Here is a 26,913-nt window from a genome sequence, read left to right as displayed (position 1 = left end):
AATGACTTCGAACAGGCGATAAATGACATGCCCATGCACTCTGCCCCAGGGCCAGACTCATGGAACTCTGTGTTCATCAAGAACTGCAAGAAGCCCCTATCACGAGCCTTTTCCATCCTATGGAGAGGGAGCATGGACACGGGGGTCGTCCCTCAGTTACTAAAAACAACAGACATAGCCCCACTCCACAAAGGGGGCAGTAAAGCAACAGCAAAGAACTACAGACCAATAGCACTAACATCCCATATCATAAAAATCTTTGAAAGGGTCCTAAGAAGCAAGATCACCACCCATCTAGAAACCCATCAGTTACACAACCCAGGGCAACATGGGTTTAGAACAGGTCGCTCCTGTCTGTCTCAACTACTGGATCACTACGACAAGGTCCTAAATGCACTAGAAGACAAAAAGAATGCAGATGTAATATATACAGACTTTGCAAAAGCCTTCGACAAGTGTGACCATGGCGTAATAGCGCACAAAATGCGCGCTAAAGGAATAACAGGAAAAGTCGGTCGATGGATCTATAATTTCCTCACTAACAGAACACAGAGAGTAGTCGTCAACAGAGTAAAGTCCGAGGCAGCTACGGTGAAAAGCTCTGTCCCACAAGGCACAGTACTAGCTCCCATCTTGTTCCTCATCCTCATATCCGACATAGACAAGGATGTCAGCCACAGCACCGTGTCTTCCTTTGCAGATGACACCCGAATCTGCATGACAGTGTCTTCCATTGCAGACACTGCAAGGCTCCAGGCGGACATCAACCAAATCTTTCAGTGGGCTGCAGAAAACAATATGAAGTTCAACGATGAGAAATTTCAATTACTCAGATATGGTAAACATGAGGAAATTAAATCTTCATCAGAGTACAAAACAAATTCTGGCCACAAAATAGAGCGAAACACCAACGTCAAAGACCTAGGAGTGATTATGTCGGAGGATCTCACCTTCAAGGACCATAACATTGTATCAATCGCATCTGCTAGAAAAATGACAGGATGGATAATGAGAACCTTCAAAACTAGGGAGGCCAAGCCCATGATGACACTCTTCAGGTCACTTGTTCTATCTAGGCTGGAATATTGCTGCACTCTAACAGCACCTTTCAAGGCAGGTGAAATTGCCGACCTAGAAAATGTACAGAGAACTTTCACGGCGCGCATAACGGAGATAAAACACCTCAATTACTGGGAGCGCTTGAGGTTTCTAAACCTGTATTCCCTGGAACGCAGGAGGGAGAGATACATGATTATATACACCTGGAAAATCCTAGAGGGACTAGTACCAAACTTGCACACGAAAATCACTCACTACGAAAGCAAAAGACTTGGCAGACGATGCACCATCCCCCCAATGAAAAGCAGGGGTGTCACTAGCACGTTAAGAGACCATACAATAAGTGTCAGGGGCCCGAGACTGTTCAACTGCCTCCCAGCACACATAAGGGGGATTACCAACAGACCCCTGGCAGTCTTCAAGCTGGCACTGGACAAGCACCTAAAGTCAGTTCCTGATCAGCCGGGCTGTGGCTCGTACGTTGGTTTGCGTGCAGCCAGCAGCAACAGCCTGGTTGATCAGGCGCTGATCCACCAGGAGGCCTGGTCACAGACCGGGCCGCGGGGGCGTTGACCCCCGAAACTCTCTCCAGGTAAACTCCAGGTAAACATTGTTAAAAATATGTGTAATTGTACGTTAAGAGACCATACAATAAGTGTCAGGGGCCCGAGACTGTTCAACTGCCTCCCAGCACACATAAGGGGGATTACCAACAGACCCCTGGCAGTCTTCAAGCAGGCACTGGACAAGCACCTAAAGTCAGTTCCTGATCAGCCGGGCTGTGGCTCGTACGTTGGTTTGCGTGCAGCCAGCAGCAACAGCCTGGTTGATCAGGCGCTGATCCACCAGGAGGCCTGGTCACAGACCGGGCCGCGGGGGCGTTGACCCCCGAAACTCTCTCCAGGTAAACTCCAGGTACCTGTTGTTCATGGAGATACGTTAAAGAATACATGCTATTCCTTGTCATGGGTTATTTCACCAGCATCTTTAAGTGAAATGCGGGTATTTCGCCTTTCATGAGTGTACCGTAGCTCGGTTGGTAGCGCACTTATCGGTACGAGTGGTAACAGTGAGAGTGTTTCATTACACCTGCTGTCCCTGTTCACCTAACAGCAAGTAAGTACCTGGGTGTTAGCAGACTGGTATGGGTCGTATCCTGGGGACAAAATTAATCTAGAGTTGCCCAAAATGCTCTGCATAAAAAGGGACTTCTATATAGTATGTCCGATGTTACCTTGGTCTGTATAAGCTGTATCATGTACTTGTAGAAATAAAGATTATTATTATTATTATTATACTTTCTCTTGCTATTGAATGATTTGTTCATGTAGTAAAATTGTAGTTATGATTCTATTCACGAGGAAGCGCCTGGGAAATTGAAGGTAATCAGGCTTTATCCAAGGAAGCTGAGGTTCACTCAGATTTCTTATATCAAGAAGAAATTAACAGCATCCAGGCAGCTCCCTTCAAGGGTTCCGGCAGTAAGACTCCTTATCCTTCCTTGAGGGGTATTACAATAAAAAAGAAGCGCTAAATCACAAGGGCAGAAACAAATGAAGACCTGAACTTCCATCACTCCATACTTTCAATGGCCCACGCGCGTTTAGCACTTCACATACGTGTAATGATAAGAATTAATAATAATTAGATCAAATTAAGCTCTAAACACATAAGGGTCACACAGAGTTGCAATATTATTAAGCTCTGCGAAAATCAAACCACAAAATTAACAGTTAGATTGCGTACGATTGTGCTATGTTATTATATATATATATATATATATATATATATATATATATATATATATATATATATATATATATATATATATATATATATATATATATATATATATATATATATATATATATATTTTTTTTTCACATAATATTTCCTAAAATATATATCATTGTTTCTTTACAGCAAATTCAGGAATTTATGGCCTCAATGTGGGTTTATCAAAATCTTCTCCTTATCCTTTCATCTGGAACTTTTGGAATGTCACCATTCCCAACACCAGCACGGAAGTCTACGGTTCTGTGATCGACGCCTCGGCATGTAGTACCTGTCTGTTTTACATTACGAAAGGGTCAACTGGCTACAAGTTAGTGGGCTTCGATATCTGGCAGCTCCACCCTAACCAAACCCTCTGTCAAATGAATCCTCTTAATATTCAGTGGTGAACTAGAGCTGATCAGAGAAACATTCAGTACTGTCCTGTCAGTCACCATTTATCAATTTGTGTTCGTTTGAGGACTTGATGCTTCACGCTTCTGTCAGCAAAAAAAAAAAATCTTATTTTCGTTCTCATTTTATAAAATTGTCTAATATGCTTGTTGACATACCTGGAAAAGTTTTCTCCTAAATCAAGACAAGAGAAGGAAAGGTGGTAACAAATTAAAGTGTCTATCGTCAAGGGATGTGGAAAATACTGTATATTTTCCGGAAATACGGTAATTTATAGGTAAATAGATGTCCTATATTGTATATAATAAAAATCATATTATCGAAAATGGGAAGAAGCTGCGCCTGCGCAGACGAGAGTCGCCATTGTTGTTTGAATTGTACAGAATGTTAGTTAATAATGGGAAGAATTTTTCGTGCTCTAGAGGTAAAATTGTGTTGACACCTCTCAAATAGGAGGCGAAATTGTTGGATGTGCAGTCCTGCATAACTTGAGATATCAGGCGTCTGGACAAGACAGCTCCAGGAACCTCAGATAAGCTATATAGATTTGTGTTATAATTCTGGCCAGTATTATTTTCATTAATTTAGTTAGTGAGGTTTTTTGAGTATGATACACCTTAATCTCCAGTCAAATTGGTGAGTGATATTAAGATATTTTCTTTGTTATGTAAATGTGTGTATATATAATCCTTTTTTTAATTTTAATATACAGTCCACAAATTTATATATTTACTAGTATTCCTGGTGATACATATTTCATTTATAATTAATAGGTCCAGAGCAACTTGTGGATATGACAGTGGTAGGTATCGAAGGGGGACATTTTTTGCGACCTAGGTGTCGCAAATTCCTACTTGTCTAACTGATAAATAATAATTATCTTTGTTCATTTACTGTTATGTACATAATGATACATTCAGATAAATGTAATTTTCCACAAGGGAGAATAATAATTATACCCAGATTAAGAACTACAAATCACTTGATTAGAAAACGTTATTGTCCAGTCCAGTACTATACACTTTTTAAACAGACTGATGATAATCCAACGAAGGGAAATATTTATTTGATCAGTAAATATATAGAATAAATAGGTTATACTCTAAAAAATAAGTTGGGTAGATAATTTTTATATATCTGCCATTTACATTGTCCCACATCGAAGACTCATTGACAGAATCAACGTTTGCGTCCACAAATTATTTTTGATTGACTTTCTTTATTCATAATATTGACAAGAAATTGACTCATGAACAGGCGTTAAAGATGAAGTGAATATTGTTTTATGTTCAGTACTTAAGATACCTATCCTGAAAAATATTCTGAAATGCAATTGTTGCTCTTGACGAATGTAAAATCTTGCAGAAGGTCTAGCAATGTTTTGTTTTCAACTTCATAATATGTGACAAAAGAATAACTAATTTATGGGCTACCGCAAAATTGTAAAAGTTTTGCTTTTTTTCTTCCAAGCCATATTTCAGAGTTAGACCTGTTCCAACCAAATTCCTAATAGAGCTAGGCATTTTCAAGTTACATTTCGAACAAAGTTAGGGCTTTTCCAGCTAAAAAAAAAAAAAAAAAAAAAAAAATACCACGATTTCGTGAGTCATGTTTTCAAACTAAATTTAAAAGTGTAAGTCTTTTAATGACGTTTCAAAGAGAACTAGGCCTTTTTCTAAGTCACGTTTAAAACATCTAGGCATTTTAAAGCCACATTAAAAAACAGCTAGGCCTTTATAAAACACTCAAAGGAGTGGTAGGCAATTGTAAGGAACAAAGCACGTGACGGTAGTCAGTCCACCCAGTTAAAAATAGGATCACAACAGTCATGGGATTGTCCAAATTACTGTTAAAGCTTACTGACAAATAACACCCACACAAAAGAAAACCACTAGTTTAGAAAAAAAAAACAGTCCTTCAGATTTTTAAGTACGCTGTCACTGCCAAGATCGACAGTGAGGTCAATAATCATCAAAGTTCATGTGAACTGTAGCTCAGTGGTAAAGCATTCACCTCACAACAGGAAGGACCTGGATTTGGTCCCTAGGCAAGTCTTGGGGAAACGTATGGGCAAGTTTCCTTATACTGTACCTGCTGCCCGACTTCAAGCAGGTACCTGGGAGTTAACCAACTATAGTGGGGTGACATCCTGGAGAAAAAAGACCAAGAAAACTAAACGATAATAAGCCACGTTGCTTGGCTCTCTTGGGCTAACCTGGGATGGTAACCTACAGTGTTATTAATACGAGGAAAATTTGCTTCAATACCTGATAACGCAGCTACAGACATCATCTAACATTGATATGTATGAACTATTTTAGTAAATAATGCCTTCTAAATTTTTTAATCAGGGAAGCACTATACCCGTGTCATGTAGCATTTGGAGAACGAGAGACCCACTGAGTGCTCACTGAATTAACGGGTAGACTCTGGCTGCAAAAGTCAAAGCCACTAGTTGACGCGTAAAAAATGTCCCTCGATGTATTATGTGTATCTTATCTATCCGTAACTATAATTTATCTGAGGCGTTAAATCCATGAGGGACAATAAATACAATCAGGTACTGTGTCTGCTTCGCTGTCAGTGACCCTATTAACACACCAAGACGAAGATCGAGCCTCCTTGGTCTTGTTCAACTATCAAAACTTTGGGGTCCAGTCCATGGGCCCATTATGTACCTCTGTAATTGGACTACCACCTACAGGATGGGTATGGGGTGCATAATATATTAAACATATGAATAATAAACCTAGGGCTCGATACAGCTACATCAATCCTTGCCTTGAATGATCCACTGGGTTTAGCGCTTCCTTTGAAGTATACATGAAAGAATACAACGCCCCAGTTTGTGGATTAAAATATTGCCACGCACTGTAATCATGAAGCGCTAAACCCGTAAGGTCATACAGCATCTGGGGAAATAGGTGGTAATAAGACTTGATCAAAGGGGAAGATAGCTTCAACTCTTTGGATCAAGAGCACTTCACCAGCAACTAGGTACCCCCCCTTTGAAAGGGGTTGTGGATTATGTAAGCTCTCATGTGTGTGTTTTCAGTTATATATGGTTGCAGGGTCGTTTCATAGCTCCTGGCCCTGCCTCTTCGTTGATCACTACTAGGTCCATTCTCCCTGCTCCAAAAGTTTTAGTGTGTAGGGTGGGGTTACTAGTTGTCAAAAGCACTTGTCGGTAATACTTGGCCTAGTTTTTTTTTTTTTTTTGCTGTGTGGTAATATTAGTAGTGTGTGTGTGTTTTAATCGTTGTTGTTTATGGTTACTTGGTGTTTTCACGCATCATCAGGGTATCACTTGTCATTCAGTTTTAACGTGGTTGTATCTTATACAGGTACCATCCGGCTTAGGACCAAGCTTGGTTCCGACCAACCGGTCGTAAGTCAAAATGGACATAAGTCGAACTTTTGAAAATTGCTGACATACTGGGTAGGGCATAATGTCAAACCTTTCCTATATAAACTACCTACATAGTACTGTAATGTAATGTACAATCATTATTTCATTCTTTTTACCATAATTTACTTCTATTGTTATATTTTAATTATTTATGTACTGTATGTATTGTATACATGGTAGTGAACTGTATTGTAAACTTTACATCGCATACAGTATCATTTGTTACTGTTATCTTTATGTATTGTCGACACAGTGGAATGGGAGAATACCACTGGTAGTGTCATCCTGCCAGAATGTTGTATAACCTATACCCTAAGTAAAGAGAAACAACTCTGGAACATGTGTAAACATATCCGGCTGGCTGGGTGGGTGGTTGGCTGACTGAATGTGGCTGTCTTTGTATCTCTCTCTCTCTCTCTCTCACAGGTACACGTAAGTGAAGTTATCATACATAGTATAAATTACCTAGGATAACCCAAAAAATCCAGACAGTGCTATACAGTGGCTCTGTGCTCCAGTGCCCTAAATTAATAATATTAATAATTATTATTATTATTATTATTACAATAATACAAATGTACTAATATTAATAATAATATTATTATTAAACTATAATATAATAATCGTGTCCACTCATTACTTACCTTAAAATATCTGTAGTGTTAATGTAGAGTGAGAGGTGAGTAAACAAGATTAAATGAATAAACGAGAGAGAGAATGAGTGTACTTTCTCTGTCCATATTACTACCTCATATTTTTTTAAATACTATTAATTGATATTACTTACCAAAATTAATAATTAATTACCATTTTTACTATCAGTACAATTTACTCTTAACGTTCTTGACATCATTTAATTACCATTACTTGTCTAATTACCATAACCTGTTTTAATACCACATTTACTATCTTAGAGTACTCTTAAATACCTTGTACTGCCAAATAGCCTCTAGTATAACTACCAGTGCAATATTGAATCCAAATAACTGTTCTTAAAATTTAATACTTGAAATACATTACTTTTTCATTTTATTTTTGCTAATTAATCTTTTTTTGTAATCATTATTACTTACTAAAATTTTATTAAACACCATATTTACTACCAGTCAATTTTACTTTTGTACATTAATCATTATTTTATACTTTTCATAACATTTTGTTGCCAAATTTTCAAGTTTGTATATTCAACTCCAACCTTTATATTATCCTTTGTACCTGTGTACCTGTCTAACATCTTACTATCATATTATAACCAAGTCATTGCCATTGTTATTTTTTACTTATTATTCTTTTGGTACTTTAATTTGTGAATTTTATTTTGTCAATTTAAATCTAGTTATACTCTTGTTCTTGTTAACAACTTATATCAGACCCTAGTGCAATTGCAAGTACCATTTTAATTTGTATTTTTATATTATAAGTTTATACCTAGTTGTACTTTAGCTCATTCTAGCTCAATACATAGACAACACTAAATTCATTATATTAGACCTTAGTGCAATTACAAGAGTGAGTCTGGTGCCACTTGTAATTTTTTTTTATAGTATTAGTTTATACCTAGTTGTACTTTAGCTCATTCTAGCACAACACATAGACAATATAAATTTCATTATGATTATTAGTGACTATACTCTATATGACCAAAGTGCTTTAGCGGTATACTTATCCAAACCTCCCACCACTACAGAAATCAGTATTAGAACTCACCACATAATACAGGATATAAACAACCACTATTTAAACCTAAAATATGAATGATCACGTTGACCCTGATCTAAACCTCCATAATCTAACACACAATCAAAACTTATTGGAAAGTAACTGCCTTTATTACACAGCATCACAAGTCAGCACTATCCTGTACACTGCTCAAAGTCCATCAGTTCTTAACTACAACATCAGGTCCTTAAGCAAACACTATGATGACCTCCTGGCACTCCTTGAGTCACTAAAGACACCCTTCTCCTGCATTATTCTTACTGAGACCTGGCTTAAGCAGGACACAGTAGATATCTACCCACTACCAGGATACACAGCAATCCACAACTGCAGACCATACCAAGTTGGGGGTGGTACTGCAATCTATTACTCTAACCAACTATCTTGTTTATTTATATTTTATTAACACACTGGCCGATTCCCACCAAGGCAGGGTGGCCCGAAAAAGAAAAACTTTCACCATCATTCACTCCATCACTGTCTTGCCAGAAGGGTGCTTTACACTACAGTTTTTAAACTGCAACATTAACACCCCTCCTTCAGAGTGCAGGCACTGTACTTCCCATCTCCAGGACTCAAGTCTGGCCTGCCGGTTTCCCTGAATCCCTTCATAAATGTTACTTTGCTCACACTCCAACAGCACGTCAAGTATTAAAAACCATTTGTCTCCATTGACTCCTATCAAACACGCTCACGCATGCCTGCTGGAAGTCCAAGCACTTTGCACACAAAACCTCCTTTACCCCCTCCCTCCAACCTTTCCTGGGCCGACCCCTACCCCGCCTTCCTTCCACTACACACTGATACACTCTTGAAGTCATTCTGTTTCGCTCCATTCTCTCTATATGTCCGAACCACCTCAACAACCCTTCCTCAGCCCTCTGGACAACAGTTTTGGTAATCCCGCACCTCCTCCTAACTTCCAAACTACGAATTCTCTGCATTATATTCACACCACACATTGCCCTCAGACATGACATCTCCACTGCCTCCAGCCTTCTCCTCGCTGCAACATTCATCACCCATGCTTCACACCCATATAAGAGCGTTGGTAAAACTATACTTTCATACATTCCCCTCTTTGCTTCCAAGGACAACGTTCTTTGTCTCCACAGACTCTTAAGTGCACCGCTCACCCTTTTCCCCTCATCAATTCTATGATTCACCTCATCTTTCATAGACCCATTCGCTAACACGTCCACTCCCAAATATCTGAATACATTCACCTCCTCCATACTCTCTCCCTCCAATCTGATATCCAATCTTTCATCACCTAATCTTTTTATCCTCATAACCTTACTCTTTCCTGTATTCACTATCTTGTATTAGCACTAATTGCTTTAGTGATGAATATGGGGAATACATTTTTGCTAATTTTACTGTAAAAAACCCCAAGACACCTATAACAATCGGTGCCATACACCGGATCCCCACACAAACATCCCAAACTTCAGTAAGAATCTAAAGTCACTAATAACAAACAGACAAATGAACAAGCACCACCTTCTCTTAGCTGGAGACTTCAATATCAACCTTGGCCTACCAGATGATCAGACTGTAACTGATTTCATCAACAGTATGAACAACACACTTCTCATACCAACAATAACTAAACCAACTGGGCTGACTGAGACAAGTGCAACCATAATAGACCATATATGGACCAATATACTAGCCCCCCTTAAATCAGGAATAATCATAGACAGCACTACTGACCACTACTCAACCTTCCTCTTAACAAACATTAGTAAGCCACCACTCGAATACAACAAAGTTTCATTTAGACTCCATGACGAGGCCTCAATAAGGAATTTCACAGCAGACCTAGAAACTGTTGACTGGCCTACAGAATTCTCCAGTGCCAATGGTATTGACGATTGGACAGACATTTTTCTTAACAAAATACTTAGACTCTACAACAAACATTGTCCTATAAAAATGAAACAGAACATGAATAAATGCCTTGGTTGCCCATGGCTAACCAGCAGCATTCTGAAATCCATTGATAAGAAACACCAATATGAAAAGCAATATAGACAGGACTTAATACACAAAGATATTCTTAAACAATATTCAACAGTTCTCACCAAATTAATAAAGAAAGCCAAACAACTGTACTACTCCAGTAGATTCAGTGACACACGAGGAGATATAAAAAAGACCTGGAAAACACTTTCCCAGATTCTGGGGACCCACAAACTGAAAAAAAACAAGAATATTGTTCTAACTAAACCTCATGAAACACCACTGCATCCCACTGATACAGCTAACAAGATAAACGACTTTTTCTCAAACATAGGATCTACTCTCGGCAGTAAAATCCCATGTACCAATGCCTGTGCCGGGGACTACCTAGATGGGAATTTCCCAAATTCCTTCTATCTTGTACCAACTGAGCCCACGGAAGTCACCGCGATCATAAAGTCACTTAAAAATAACTCTGGGAATCTGTCTCATGTCCCACAGTTTTGTACAAGCGAGCGGCCCATGTCCTTTTGCATGCTGTTACATTACTTTTTAACAAGTCACTAGAAACTAACCCTTTCCCAACACTACTCAAGACAGCAAGGGTTACACCAATACATAAAGGTGGTGACCCTACAGATGTAAACAACTATAGGCCAATATCAAACTTACCATTGCTATCCAAAATCTTCGAGAAACTGGTGCACAGGAGACTATATTCATTTATAATGTCACAAAACATATTCAACCCCTGCCAATTTGGATTCAGGAAAAATAAAAGCACTAATGATGCAATTATAAAAATGCTAGACCTGCTTTACACAGCATTGGAAAATAATGAATATCCGCTAGGAATTTTTATTGACCTAAGAAAAGCGTTTGACACAGTAAACCATGGCATCCTACTCCACAAACTTGACCACTATGGTATAAGAGGCCATGCGCTTGCATATTTTAAATCCTACCTTTCTAATAGGTATCAGTATGTCACCATTAAAGACACAGCCTCATCAATACGGCCACTTGATACTGGAGTTCCGCAGGGAAGTGTCCTTGGACCCCTGCTCTTCCTCATTTACATCAATGATCTTCCAAACATATCCCAACACCTGAAACCCATTCTCTTTGCTGACAACACGACTTGTGTCATCTCCCACCCTAATCTTGCCACCCTCAACACCATTGTTAACGAGGAGCTGCTCAAAATATCGACTTGGATGACAGCCAATAAACTTACACTTAACACTGGCAAAACCTACTATATTATATTTGGTAGCAGAGCAGGTGTTGCGCAACTTAACATTAAGATCGACAACACTCTAATTGCCAGACATAATGAGGGCAAATTCCTTGGCCTATACCTCGACAACAACCTAAATTTCAGCACCCATATCCAACACATAACAAAAACAGTATCCAAAACGGTGGGGATCCTCTCCAAGATACGATACTACGTGCCGCAAACTGCCCTTCTCACACTATACCATTCACTTATATATCCATACCTCACTTATGCTATCTGTGCTTGGGGTTCAACTGCAGCAACACACCTAAAGCCAATAAGAACATAAGAACGTAAAAAAGGAGGAACACTGCAGGAGGCCTGTTGGCCCATACTAGGCAGGTCCTTTATAATTCATCCCACTAACAAAACATTTGCCCAACCCAATTTTCAATGCTACCCAAGAAATAAGCTCTGATGTGAAAGTCCCACTCAAATCCAACCCCTCCCACTCATGTACTTATCCAACCTAAATTTGAAACTACCCAAAGTCCCAGCCTCAATAACCCAACTAGGTAGACTGTTCCACTCATCAACTACCCTATTTTCAAACCAATACTTTCCTATGTCCTTTCTAAATCTAAACTTATCTAATTTAAATCCATTACTGCGGGTTCTCTCTTGGAGAGACATCCTCAAGACCTTATTAATATCCCCTTTATTAATACCTATCTTCCACTTATACACTTCGATCAGGTCTCCCCTCATTCTTCGTCTAACAAGTGAATGTAACTTAAGAGTCTTCAATCCCAACAAAAAGCCACAGTAAGAATAATCACTTAATCCCATCCCTGGCAACACCCCCCCCCCACTCTTCATAGATCTAAACTTACTCCCTCTTCAGAACATCCACATATACTACTGTGCAATCTATATCTACAGGACCTTAAATTCCAATATTAACCTTGACCTAAAGCACTTTCTTGATAGTTGTGACAGGATCCATAGGCATAACACCAGACGCAAACATCTCTATGACATTCCCCGTGTTCGACTAAACCTTTACAAAAATTCAATGTATTTCAAAGGACCTAAAATCTGGAACACCCTACCTGAAAACTCTAGAACTGCAGACACATTCATCACTTTCAAAGCTACAGTTAGAAAACATCTTATCTCCCTGATACACCCCGACAACTAACTACATGATAACCACCTGGTGATTCACAATTACACTCACTCACCCACTGACTATAAACCCAGAAATACTAATCTTAATCTTAAAATAATAAATCCTAACTAGTCATAAATTTGCCTATGATACTCCAATATAGACACTTTGTATTGTGCCAAAACAAAAGCATCCACATTGCTAAACTCATAAATTATGATGTAGTCACTTAACCTTAACCCTTTGACTGTTTTGGTCATATATATACATCTTACGAGCCAGTGTTTCAGACGTATATATACTCAATAATTCTAGCGGCTTCAAATCAAGTGGAAGAAAGCTGGTAGGCCCACATGTGAGAGAATGGGTCTGTGTGGTCAGTGTGCACCACATAAAAAAAATCCTGCAGCACACAGTGCGTAATGAGAAAAAAAACATATTACAGAAATAGAGATGATTTTCATTACTTTGATGATGAAAACGACCTTGAAACTGAGCTCAAAATAGCGGAAATGTTCGATTTTTACCAATGTTCAGGAGTAAACAAATCACACCACACGTCCAATACACGTCAACTGGGGAGTCTAATATTCTTTCACTAGTGCACTGATATTATTTATACCATTTTTACAATAATGCAGCAGTCTGCAACAGTAAATTTTGTATTTTTTTGTATGAATAAAAAATCAAAATAGAAAGCAATAATAATATAAGAGGGGCCTAGAGATGTGACTAATGAACAGAGGATATGTTATTTTAGTGCCAAGAATGTCTACCTTGTTTATTCTGAACCCTATTTTGAAATTGGCATCTTTTTTAGTTTGTGTGAAATTGACCAAATTGCCAATTTCTGACCACAATATTGGGTAGTCCAAATTGGTAAATGGGAGGTTTCTTGTACTCAGCTGATAGATAAAATGGAGTTCTAAAGAAATAGCTATGAGTTTGGTCAACTGGAACAACGGAATTGGCTGAAAATAGGGCTCAAAGTCGGCGAAATCGCCGATACGCTTTATGTCGCCGAGACCGCTAACTTCGCGGGAGTGTAATTCCATGAGTTTTTTTTACCAAATTTCGAACTTTTGGTGTCATTACCATTGGGAAAAGATTCTCTATCATTTCATAAGAAAAAATAATTTTTTTTTTTTCAAAAATTTAGCAACATAGAATGACAGTTTCAGAAAGGGGCCTGAAACAGTCAAAGGGTTAATACCATAATCTGTAAGGATTTAATGTTAAGAATTAATCTAAGTCTGCCCGAAATGCCTAGCCATGCTAGGTGTCCTAGTGGCCCCCTCTGTAATTAGTATTTTGTAACATGTAAACCGCACAATACCCAAAACCTGTAAACCCCACATTGTAACCTTTATAGAGAATAAACTTGAACTGAATTGAATTGAATTGAATAGAATGTTCGCGAGTTATGTAAACAAACATTGTTGGTGTTTGTTACCACCCAGGACACGAATGGCTTTGTTCAGTCAAGCCGACCAGAGAAACGACTTGTTGAAAAAAAAAAAAAAATGATACGTAGCATGTTTATTATATAATTTTGAAAAAAAAACATCATAGATGGATTAACCCTTTGACTGTCGCGGCCGTATATATACGTCTTACGCGGTACCGTGTTTGACATATATATAGAGTGGACCCCCGCATAACGATTACCTCCGAATGCGACCAATTATGTAAGTGTATTTATGTAAGTGGGTTTGTACGTGTATGTTTGGGGGTCTGAAATGGACTAATCTACTTCACAATATTTCTTATGGGAACAAATTCGGTCAGTACTGGCACCTGAACATACTTCTGGAGTGAAAAAATATCGTTAACCGGGGGTCCACTGTACTCATAAATTCTAGCGGCTTCAAATCAAGCAGGAGAAAGCTAGTAGGCCCACATGTGAGAGAATGGGTCTGTGTGGTCAGTGTGCACCCTATAAAAAAAATCCTGGAGCACGCAGTGCATAATGAGAAAACAAAACTCCGACCGTTTTTTTTAATTAAAATGCCGACTTTGTGGTCTATTTTTGTATAGTATTTATGGTTGTATTCTCGTTTTCTTGGTCTCATTTGATAGAATGGAAAACATATTATAGAAATAGAGGTGATTTTGATTGATTTTACTATAAAAAGAACCTAGAAATGGAGCTCAAAGTAGGGGAAATGTTTGATTTTTGCCAATGTTCAAAAGTAAACAAATGATGCCATTGTCCAATAAATGTCCAACTAGCCATTTTAATATGCAGTCATGAATGGGTTGATGTTATTTATACAATTATTTCAGTATTGCAGTAGTCTGCATAATAGTAAGTCTTCTATTTTTTGTTTGAATAAAAATTCAAAATAGAAAGCAAGAGTAATATCAGAGGGGCCTGGAGACATGACTGATGAACAAAGAAAATGTTGTTTTAGAGCCAGGAATGTCTGCATTGTTCATTCTGGACCTTATTTTGAAATTGTCATATTTTTTAGTTTTCGTGAAATTGGCCAAATTGCAAATTTCTGACCACATTATTAGGTAGTTGAAATCGGTAAATGGGCAGTTTCTTATACTCAGTCGATAGAAAAAATAGAGTTCTAAAGAAATAGCTATGAGTTTGGGCGACTGGAACAACAACTTCGCGAGAGCATAATTCCGTCAGTTTTCCATCAAATTTCGTTTTTTTTGGTGTCATTACAATCGGGAAAAGATTCTCTATCATTTCATAAGAAAAATGTTTTTTTTTTTTAAATTCTGTGACACCAGGAGACACCTCAGGATTGGGGGTTGCGACAGTCAAAGGGTTAAGCAAAATGCTATATTAACGTTTTATACACATTTAATGCGCCTCAGTGATTATTATTGTGTTATCATTATTAATATGGCATCAAGACCAATTACTCTTAATGAGTGGCTCTGAGACAGACAGACAGAAAGACAGACACAGGTAGACAGAAAGACACACAGATAGACAGAAAGACAGATACACAGGCAGACAGAAAGACAGACACACAGGTAGACAGAAAAACATGACACACAGGTAGACAGAAAAAATGACACACAGGTAGACAAAGACAGACACACTGGTAGACAGAAAGACACACAGGTAAACAGAAAGACACACACAGGTAGACAGAAAGACAGACACACACAGGTAGACACACACACACAGGTAGACAAAGACAGACACATAAGTAGACAGACAGGTAGACAAAGACAGATACAGGTAGACAAAGACAGACACACAGGTAGACAGAAAGACAGGTACACAGGTAGACAGACAGATAAACAGACACACAGAGATACAGACAGACACAGATATACAGGCAGACAAATACAGACAGGTTTATGTGCAACAGTGAAAACAAATAGAGAGTTCGAGAGTAAGAGCCTTTTTTGCCACAATCTCCAGTGCAAGATTCAGACTTCATCTTAGGGGCCATGGTGAAATTTACTGTCCAGTTAGTACAGTTAATACAGTATGATGCTGCTGATAGGACAGGGTTACTCAAACTGATGCTGCCTGCATGTCGCATTGCTGCCGCGAGTATCGTCAAATATTATACAGCGGTGTGCATCAGCCGGCCCAGCCCAGTTGCCAGATGCACGGTCATAAGTCGAGTGGACGTATGTCGAGCAGGTTGTAACTCGGATGGTAGGTGTAATACAGTGAGGACAGTCATTTTTTAAATCATATTAAAATCAGATGTATGTTAGTGGTGAGAGAGTGCAAAAGGAGAGCGGATGATAGCGTGGGAGAGGTACTGTCAAGAAATTTTAATGAAAATAAGAAGAAATTTTGGAGTGAGTTAAACAAGTTAAGAAAGCCTAGGGAACAAATGGATTTGTCAGTTAAAAACAGAGTAGGGGAGTTAGTAGATGGGGAGATGGAGGTTTTGGGTAGATGCCGAGAATATTTTGAGGAACTTTTAAAAGTTGATGAAGAAAGGGAGGCGGTAATTTCACGCACTGGCCAGGGAGGTATATCATCTTTTAAGAGTGAAGAAGAGCAGGATGTGAGTGTGGGGGAGGTGCGTGAGGCATTACGTAGAATGAAAGGGGGTAAAGCAGCTGGAACTGATGGGATCATGACAGAAATGTTAAAAGCTGGGGGAGACAAAGTGTTGGAGTGGTTGGTATTTTTGTTTAATAAATGTATGAAAGAGGGGAAGGTACCTAGGGATTGGTGGAGAGCGTGTATAGTCCCTTTATATAAAGGTTAGGGGGACAAAAGAGATTGTAAAAATTATAGAGGAATAAATATACTGAGTATACCAGGAAAAGTGTACGGTAGGGTTGTTATTGAAAGAATTAGAGGTAAGACAGAATGTAGAATTGCGGATGAGCAAGGAGGTTTTAGAGTGGGTAGGGGATGTTTAGATCAAGTGTTTACATTGAGGCATATATGTGAGCAGTATTTAGATAAAGGTAGGGAAGCTTTTATTGCATTTATGGATTTAGAAAAGGCATATGATAAAGTATGGAGAGTAAAAGAAAGGTGAAGAGAGTGGTGAAAGAGTGCAAAAGGAGAGCAGATGATAGAGTGGGAGAGGCACTGTCAAGAAATTTTAATGAAAATAAGAAAAAAATTTGGAGTTAAACAAGTTAAGAAAGCCTAGGGAACAAATGGATTTGTCAGTTAAAAACAGAGTAGGGGAGTTAGTAGATGGGGAGAGGGAGGTTTTGGGTAGATGGCAAGAATATTTTGAGGAACTTTTAAATGTCAACGAAGAAAGGGAGGTGGTAATTTCATGCACCTAGAGACTGGCGGAGAGCATGTATAGTCCCTTTATATAAAGGGAAGGGGGACAAAAGAGATTGTAAAAATTATAGAGGAACAAGTTTATTGAGTATACCAGGGAAAGTGTACGGTAAGGTTATAATTGAAAGAATTATAGGCAAGACAGAACATAGGATTGCGGATGAGCAAGGAGGTTTTAGAGTAGGTAGGGGATGTGTAGATCAAGTGTTTACATTGAAGCATATATGTGAACAGTATTTAGATAAAGGTAGGGAAGTTTTTATTGCATTTATGGATTTAGAAAAGGCATATGACAGAGTGGCTAGGGAAGCAATGTGGCAGATGTTGCAAGTATATGGAATAGGTGGTAAGTTACTAAATGCTGTAAAGAGTTTTTATGAGGATAGTGAGGCTCAGGTTGGGTGTGTAGAAGAGAGGGAGACTACTTCCCAGTAAAAGTAGGTCTTAGACAGGGATGTGTAATGTCACCATGGTTGTTTAATATATTTATAGATGGGGTTGTAAAAGAAGTAAATGCTAGGGTGTTCAGGAGAGGGGTGGGATTAAATTATGGGGAATTAAATACAAAATGGGAAGTGACACAGTTACATTTTTGCTGATGGTACTGTGCTTATGGGAGATTCTAAAGAAAAATTGCAAACGTTAGTGGACGAATTTGGGAGTGTGTAAAGGTAGAAAGTTGAAAGTGAACATAGAAAAGAGTAAGGTGATGAGAGAATCAAATGATTTAGATAAAGAAAAATTGGATATCAAATTGGGGAGGAGGAGTATGGAAGAAGTGAATATTTTCAGATATCTGGGAGTTGACGTGTCAGCGGATGGATTTATGAAGGATGAGGTTAATCATAGAATTGATGAGGGAAAAAAGGCGAGTGGTGCATTGAGGTATATGTGGAGGCAAAAAATGTTATCTATGGAGGCAAAGAAGGGAATGTATGAAAGTATAGTAGTACCAACACTCTTACATGGGTGTGAAGCTTGGGTTGTAAATGCTGCAGCGAGGAGGTGTTTGGAGGCAGTGGAGATGTCCTGTCTAAGGGCACTTTGTGGTGTAAATATTATGCAGAAAATTCGGAGTGTGGAAATTAGGAGGTGTGGAGTTAATAAAAGTATTAGTCAGAGGGATGAAGAGGGTTTGAGGTGGTTTGGTCATTTAGAGAGAATGGATCAAAATAGAATGACATGGAGAGCGTATAAATCTGTAGGGGAATGAAGGCGGGGTAGGGGTCATCCTCAAAAAGGTTGGAGGGAGGGGGTAAAGGAGGTGTTGTGGGCGAGGGGTTTGGACTTCCAGCAAGCGTGCGTGAGCGTGTTAGATAGGAGTGAATGGAGACAAATGGTATTTGGGACCTGATGATCTGTTGGAGTGTGAGCAGGGTAATATTTAGTGAAGGGATTCAGGGAAACCGGTTATTTTATATAACCGGACTTGAGCCCTGGAAATGGGAAGTACAATGTCTGCACTCTAAAGGAGGGGTTTGGGATATTGGCAGTTTGGAGAGATATATTGTGTATTTTTATACGTATATACTTTCTAAACTGTTCTATTCTGGGCACCTCTGCAAAAACAGTGATTATGTGTGAGGTTAAAGTGTTGAATGACAATGAAAGTATTTTCTTTTTGGGGATTTTCTTTCTCTTTGGGTCACCCTGCCTCGGTGGGTGATGGATGACTTGTTGAAGAAGAAAGAAGAAAAAAAAAAGTATGTTAGTAAACAGCGACTGCTCAGGGAGGTACTATCGTCCTACCAAGTGAGTGTAAAATGAAAGTTTGTACTTATTTTACATGATGGTAGGGTTGCTGGTGTTTTTTTTTTTTTTTGTTTCATAAACATGCAAGATTTCAGGTACATCTTGCTACTTCTACGTACACTTAGGTCACACTACACATGCATGTACAAGCGTATACGTATATATACACCCTCTGGGTTTTCTTTTTTTCTTACTAATTCTTGTTCTTGTTTATTTCCTATTTCCATGGGGAAGTGGAACAATTCTTCCTCTGTAAATCATGCGTTCACAAGAGGCAACTAAAATGCTGGGAGCAAGGAGCTAGTAAACCCTTCTCCTGTATGCATTACGAAAGTTAAAAAGAGAAACTTGTTCTTTTTGGACCACCCTGCCTCGGTGGGATATGGCTGGTTTGTTGAAAGAAGATTAAAATCAGATTTTTGGTATGTGTGTTTGTGATTGCTGTTATATTTTCCTGCATTAAATAAAGGGCTAGAGAAAATCCAGAGTATTGTGGTGTTGATATTCACAAATTAGGAAAAAATAAGACTATAATACCACAAAATCTTTTAATCTGAGAGGCAAAGTGAAATACAGTTTAGTATACAAGTGTATATTGGTAGATTATCTAGCGCTGTATAGCCCTTGTGGCTTAGCGCTTCTTTTTGATTATAATAATAATAATAATGGTAGATTATCTAACAAAAATACACTGCCAGAAGTCACTCAATGGGCTGTACACTGCCAGCAGTCACTAATGAGCATTACACTGCAGGAGTCACTAATAAGCAGTACACTGCTAGAGGTTTCTAATAAGCAGTACAGTGCCAGTAGTCACTAATGAGCAGTACACTGCCAGGTGCCACTAACAATCACCAAATGATAGTGACATGAATCATGAAGAGTGCTTTTCAAAGAATCATGATTATATTGACATTATATAGTCAACTACAAAGGCAGCACAATGCCACAGTTCATTACAGTCACTTTACTGACATTCCTGAGTTTGGCTATTGCCTTCACCACATCTAAGCCACTTTCCACCTTACCAAAAATTTTTCCATCTGTATTCCCACCAGCACGGGTGGTGATGTGGAACAGGATACCAGTGCGAGGGAGGTACCATACATCTCCTGCACTGGGCGTATCGCAGGCAAAACCACCGAAGTCCATGGGCAGTTCTTGGCTTATAAAGCCATCCCAATCAGTGTACTCTCCACCAACCACGTACTCCCCTGGCTCACCCTTTCCAACCACAGATGTAAGTTTAGCGTTGCAGAAGGTGTAACCTTCATGCCCTGTACACATATTCTTAAATATTTTGCTCATAGAAGACTTGAGTCTTAGCTGAATGTAAACTCGTGCGTTTTTTACCTTTTTATACCCAAGGTCAAGAAATGTCACGACAGAGGACTGGTCCAGCATTTTCACAACATCTTCGTGCTGTGTAAAATCAAATAAATTATGTTTATAAAAAGATAGCAAAAGGAGAGTTCTTTATTACAGTATTTTGCATACATGAGGCTTGATCACCTACATGCTGACCATGCCACTCTCCAACCAAAATAAATCACTAAGCAAACTGCATTTGCATTCATAAAAAAAGTTCATAATTTCAGATTTGTAAGTTTAATAGTCACCTGGATTGTGTGGGCATCAATGGGCAGTGGCAGCTTCTGGAGTGTGTACAAGCACAGCTTTCCCTTTTCTAAAGTTATTCTAGCATAGTAATTCATGGTCTCAGTTTGGTGGACAGCAAACACCTGGTGATTCTTCACTAGTGCCTTGAAAGGTTCACTCATTACTCGTAGATGCTCAACCTGTGGACAGTGTCAGCATTATTACCATCTGTGGACAATGTAAGCATTATTATCATGTGCAGACAGTGTCGACTCCATTATCACTAGTGTCAACCCCATAATGACCTGTAGTGTCATATGTGGACAGTGTCAGCTCCTTTAGCACCTGTTGAAATGGTCAGTCTCACTATCACTTCTGGATAGTATCCATACCATTATTACTTGTGTTACTAGCCCCATTATTACCTACTGTATCTTACCCATTATTACCTGTAGTATCAACCCCATTACTGCCTTGTGTACTAATTTTTATTTTGTTAACACATTGGCTGTTTTCCACCAAGGCAGGGTGGCCTGGAAAAAGAAGAACAATCATTATTATTCACTCCATCACTGTCTTGCCAGAAGTGTGCTTACACTACAGTTATAAAACTGCAACATTAACACCCCTGCCTAGTGTATCTTACTCATTATTACCTGTACTATCAGCCCTATTATTATCTGTGGACAATGTCAGCCCCATGAATCTCATTATCATCTGTTGACAACAACCCAGTTATGACCTACAGACAGTGTCACCCCATTTTAACCTGTAAATAACATCAGCCTCACTAAAGCATGGCCATAGTCAGATATATAATAACTTGTGTATAATGTCAATTTCATTATGAGCAAAAACTGCCACCCCAGTTATCTTCTGGACCATCTAATCTTTTTACAGTCTTTAAAGAGAGAAAATCACGGTGTGAAAAATGTTACCTCATTCACACCTGTTGACAGAAACAGAATCATTATTGCTTGTGACAAATGTCCACTTTATCAACATGTCAGTATCAGTCAGTGTTTTACAACATATGCAAAATATTACAGCATATTTAAGAAGAATCTGCCTAGCATGGATCAGTAGACCTACTGCGGCACTCCTCCTTATGTTCTTACAATGTTATCATCTACAAACAGTAACTGCTCCCCATCATTATTCATTGTTGGTGTCTCATTACCACTAGGAACACACTGTCATTATTACAAGATGACAGTTCTGGCCCTATTATAATTACTGTCATAGTTACAAGGAAGCAATACATTAAACTAATTGTAATAAAGCAGCCAACAGCAGTAAATATAACTTATCCTCATGACACCAGTGGACAACTTTTAACATACTTGCTCTAGTCGACTTCCCTGCATACCTTATTTAGGTTAGGTTAACATTAACCAAATGCAACCAAATATGAAGAAACACCAATAAATGTATGAAAGTGAGAGCATGTTTTAATGAGCAAAGAAAAAATGGGGACTCATTTTCTGTGATAAATAAGAACCAAGTAAAAAGCTAGTTGCTTTACCCATATTCTGGAGCCATTCATGCTAACAGCTACTTTACCAATATTCTTGAGCCACTCATGTTAAAAGTTGCTCTATCAATATTGTGATTAAATAAAAACCTGGCATTATATGCTTTTTCATTCTCCATCCCACTCTATATCTATTGCCTTTTAATTACTGTATTAAAGTATGCAAACATTTCTTGTATGGACTTACCTGTGTAAATACTGTATTTCATTTCCTTATGCATTTCTAATAATGTTGTCATGAATGTAGTACTGGCATTTGGGTACAAACTCATACTCACTGATACTTGGTACACAACACCATACCAACTGACACTTGTAGACAACACCATACATGAAAAATCTATGTAAATTATAGTGCTAAAGTTACCAGCCAGATTTATATTTCAAAGAAAGATGAGTGCAGATGACCTCACACTTACACTCAACTCCTTTGAAGTGTTTATAGTAACTGCTTGAACTCTCTCCATGAGTGTGCAGCCCAGGTTTCTCAAACTTTCACTCCATTTTGGGTTACCCATATCTATGGACACCATCTTTAGGGCCTTCTTGATGTTCTCCTGAACCTGTCATTAGAAATACAAACTTTAATGGGAGAATCTGTTTTCCTCAGATGAACACAGCATGCCACATAAGATCTTAAATACAAAAATAAAACTTTCAGCTTTAGGGAACTTCGTTTTTTTTATCCCCTAAACAAGGATTTGCATGATGCTTTTCAGATTTTTTCTTCCTGCAAGATTTACATGTTATAACTTGAGAACACCTTTTTTGATCTATTTTAAACAAACTTCATTTTAAAAAAGTACATAATTGTTACAATATTCATTGAAAAATATAGCCCATGCATTTCAGAAAAGCCCAAAATTATGCAAAGTGGAGGATGAGAAGAGGGGGGTGGGGGTGGAATTAAGTATTAGATCTCTGTGAAAAATGTGAAATTGCTGCACACTAACAGCACCTTTCAAGGCAGGTGAAATTGCTGACCCAGAAAATGTACAGAGAACCTTCACTGCACACACACAAGTGATAAAACACCTCAATTACTGGGAACGCTTGAAGTTCCTCAACCTGTACTCCATAGAATGCAGGAGGGAGAGATATACTTGGAAAATCCTAGAGGGATTAGTACCTAACTTGCACACGAAAATCACTCCGTATGCAACATCCCCCCCATGAAAAGCAGGAGTGCCACTAGTGCGATAAGAAACAACACAATAAGTGTCGGCTCCCAAGACTGTTCGACTGCCTCCCAGCATACATAAGGGGGATTACCAATAGGCCCCTGGCTGTCAAGAAGGCACTGGACAGGCACCTAAAGTCAGTACCTGACCAGCTGGGCTGTGGTTTGTACGTTGGGCTGCGTGCAGCCAACAGTAACAGCCTGGCTGATCAAGCCCTGATCCACCATGAGACCTGGTCACAGACCAGGCTGCGGGGGCATTGACCCCCTCTTATCAACATACCTTTACTGAGGTGTGTATGGCATCGACCTCTGGAAAGAGCTCCTGGTACCTTTGGAGCCACTTTTCTACCTTTTCATTATAATGATCAGCTTCATCTATGGATGTAAAAAATTGGTGTGAAGAGGTACCAGTGCCAAGGGACCCCAAATTGTCTTGTAGTTTCTGTAGTCTCTCCTTTCCTTCTGTTATCATATGCATCACCCTTATATCCTCAGGTTCCAAGAGTCCTATTGCTCTTGAGTTGTGCTCTACCATTTTCTCCTGGAGTTGGTGGTGCTGAATCTTACACTTCTTTAAATGCTCTTGGTATTTAACAAGCTGGGACAACACTTCTTTACAGCTGGTAACAAGGCTGCTGATATTAACCTTCTGTTTCCGCATCAAGGGCAGAACCTTCTTTAAGATACCTTTATGGCAGACTTTATAATGTTTTTTTGACACTTTTCCTTCTGCCTTAAAAGGAGTATCTTTGTGTTTATTTATAAGCATCTCAAAACTGTAGTTGACTGAGAAGTCCCTGGCAGTTATGGCATTATGCTTGGTGCGGCAAATAGGGCAGGAGAGCTGAGTCCTCTTTATTGCAGTACTAATACATCTGGAGCAAACTGTGTGGCCACAAGGCAGACAACGTGGACGTCTCAGATCTTGGTCATAATTGTCAACACAAACCTGACATTCCTCAGGGTGGCAGTCCTCCTGTGGAGAGCATTAGACAGTTAATTACGTTGTTTACTAAATATTTATTGTATTTTTATTCTTATTTTTATTGTTATTTTAACAGCAGTGATCTCAGTAATGTACAGTGTTCAAATAATACAGCCTCTCCTCACTGAACAACGGAATTCCGTTGCTGAGACCACGTCAGTAAACAAATTTGTTGCTAAGTGAGCAGCATACTATAATGGTAGGGAGTTTGTGTCAACCATCTTTGATATTTTTTAATGTCATCTTTGCACCATTTATAACATTACTGGTATATTTTCAAATGTTTATACAGTAATGTACCGTATATTGAAATGAACAGAATAGAAGAAATCAGTACGTCGCTAAGTGAGGAGAGGTACGTATTGTATTCAAACATAAAAAATAAGTGTAGAAATTTCAAGAATGGGCAAATATTTTTTGTACAGTATTTACCAGCACACAAAATGCTGATGACAGGAATGAAATTATTTGTACAATACTATCAATTGATATTACTTACTAAAATTAATAATTATCATTTTTACTATAATTTCAATTTACTCTTAACATTTTTGACATTTAATAACCATTACTTGTCTAATTACCTTTACCTGTTTTAATACCACATTTACTATCTTAGAGTACTCTTAATTACCTTGTGCTGCCATATAACCTCTAGTATAACTACCAGTGCAATATTGAATGAAATAAACATTACTTTTTCACTTTTTTGTAATCATTATTACTTACTAAAATTTTATTAATCACCATATTTACTACCAGTCAATTTTACTTTTGTACATTAAACATTATTTTATACTTCCCATAACATTTTGTTGCCAAATTTTCAAGTTTGTATATTCAACTCCATCCTTTATATTATCCTTTGTACCTGTGTACCTGTCTACCATCTTACTATCATATTATAACCAAGACATTACCCTTGTTATTTTTTACTATTATTCTTTTGGTACTTTAATTGTGAATTATATTTTGTCAATTTAAATCTAGTTATACTCCTGATCTTGTCAACAACCTATACCAGACTTTAGTGCAATTGCAAGTACCATTTCAATTTGTATTTTTATATTATAAGTTTATATTATAATTCCTACTCTAAGATTGTTTTCATATCTTAGTGACTATATTGTGTGTGGAATTAGTGTATATTTCAATTATATTATTGTTCAAGGCCCTTAACTATCTTTTGCTAACTAGTACCAACTACCTCATATATTTTTTTTTTCTACATTTTTTATTCTTTTGCTACCTTAACTTGTATATTTTATCTTGTCAATTTAAATCTAGTTATACTCTAATTCTTGTAAACAACTTATATAACACCTTAGTGCAATTAAAATTGAGAGTCTTGTGCCTTTTTTATATTAGATTAAACTCAGTTGTACTATAGTCAATACCAAATTCATTATATTAGACCATATTGCAATTACTAGTGAGAGACTGGTGCTATTTTTAATTTGTATTGTTATATTATTAGATTAAATCTAGTTGTACTATAGCTCATTCTAGCTCAAAACATAGACTCCACAAAAGTCATTATATTAGACCTTAGTGCAATTATTTGATTACCACTTTATTGTTCACCACAACTTATATTAGTCCCTTTTATATTATAATTTTATATTATAATTCTAACTTTAAAGAATTACCTTTAAAGTACTACCTACTATCATATTCCCAAGCTCCATTATTTGATCATCACTTTATTTGTTCACCACAAATTATTTTAGTCCCTTTTATATTGTCTCCTTTATTTTAGCTTTAAAAAACTACCTTAGCTCATTATTTTTACATTTGTTAAATAATTCAGGTGCTATTTTTTTAGCTTTAGAATATTTACTTTGTTTTATACTTAATTCTAACTACAGATTCACTACAAATCTTATGATTACAAGCATTGATCCTGATACCAACCTCTTATTTAATGACTTAAATGATTCAAACAGTTACTGTAATTACTACACAGCAGAACAATCAAAGGCACTTCTCAGAGCCAACAACAACTATCTTTAACTACAATATCAGATCTTTAAGCAAGCATTACGATGACCTCCTAGCATTACTAAATTCCTTGCATGCCAATATGTCCATCATTACACTAACTGAAACCTGGCTAAAGCCTGATACTACAGATGTCTATGCCATTCCTGGTTACACAGCCATACACAACTGTAGGCCAGACCAACAAGGGGGTGGCACAGCTATATACTACTCAGACCAACTAGAATGTATCACTAATACTTGCACAAGGGATGAACATGGGGAATATATAATAGCTAAATTCAAATCCAAATACCTACAAAAACCTCTCACAGTGATAAACATCTACAGAGTTCCACAATCAAACATTAGCCAATTTAGTCAAAACCTAGGAAGTATGATAA

The 26,913-nt window shown here is 38.0% G+C and overlaps 1 protein-coding gene and 1 long non-coding RNA gene across 4 annotated transcripts; one reads left to right on the top strand and one right to left on the bottom strand.

Moving 5' to 3' along the window:
* The first annotated feature begins 4,923 nt into the window (after nucleotides 1–4,923).
* LOC128689381 (uncharacterized) lies at nucleotides 4,924–22,460 on the top strand. Of its 2 annotated transcripts, none has more exons than XR_011392139.1 (4): nucleotides 4,924–5,293; nucleotides 6,591–6,685; nucleotides 20,287–20,468; nucleotides 20,597–22,460. It is a non-coding gene; the product is annotated as an uncharacterized lncRNA (long non-coding RNA). The 2 variants fall into 2 exon arrangements; XR_011392140.1 differs by lacking the exon at nucleotides 4,924–5,293 and adding an exon at nucleotides 5,385–6,275.
* On the bottom strand, nucleotides 5,300–24,520 carry LOC128689380 (RING finger protein nhl-1; the record flags this gene model as incomplete). 2 transcript variants are annotated; one of them, XM_070086191.1, is given in 6 exon segments in its annotated part: nucleotides 5,300–5,362; nucleotides 6,595–6,650; nucleotides 20,287–20,650; nucleotides 20,848–21,027; nucleotides 22,781–22,924; nucleotides 23,825–24,520. In XM_070086191.1, coding segments are annotated over 5 exon segments (1,395 nt in total), but the record flags the coding sequence as incomplete, so codon positions are not given.
* Nucleotides 24,521–26,913: the final 2,393 nt, after the last annotated feature.

This window comes from Cherax quadricarinatus, chromosome 18, assembly GCF_038502225.1.
Source record: "Cherax quadricarinatus isolate ZL_2023a chromosome 18, ASM3850222v1, whole genome shotgun sequence".
NCBI lineage: Eukaryota > Metazoa > Arthropoda > Malacostraca > Decapoda > Parastacidae > Cherax > Cherax quadricarinatus.
Note: the sequence above shows the minus strand (reverse complement) of the source record. Positions and strands in the feature narration are given on the sequence as shown.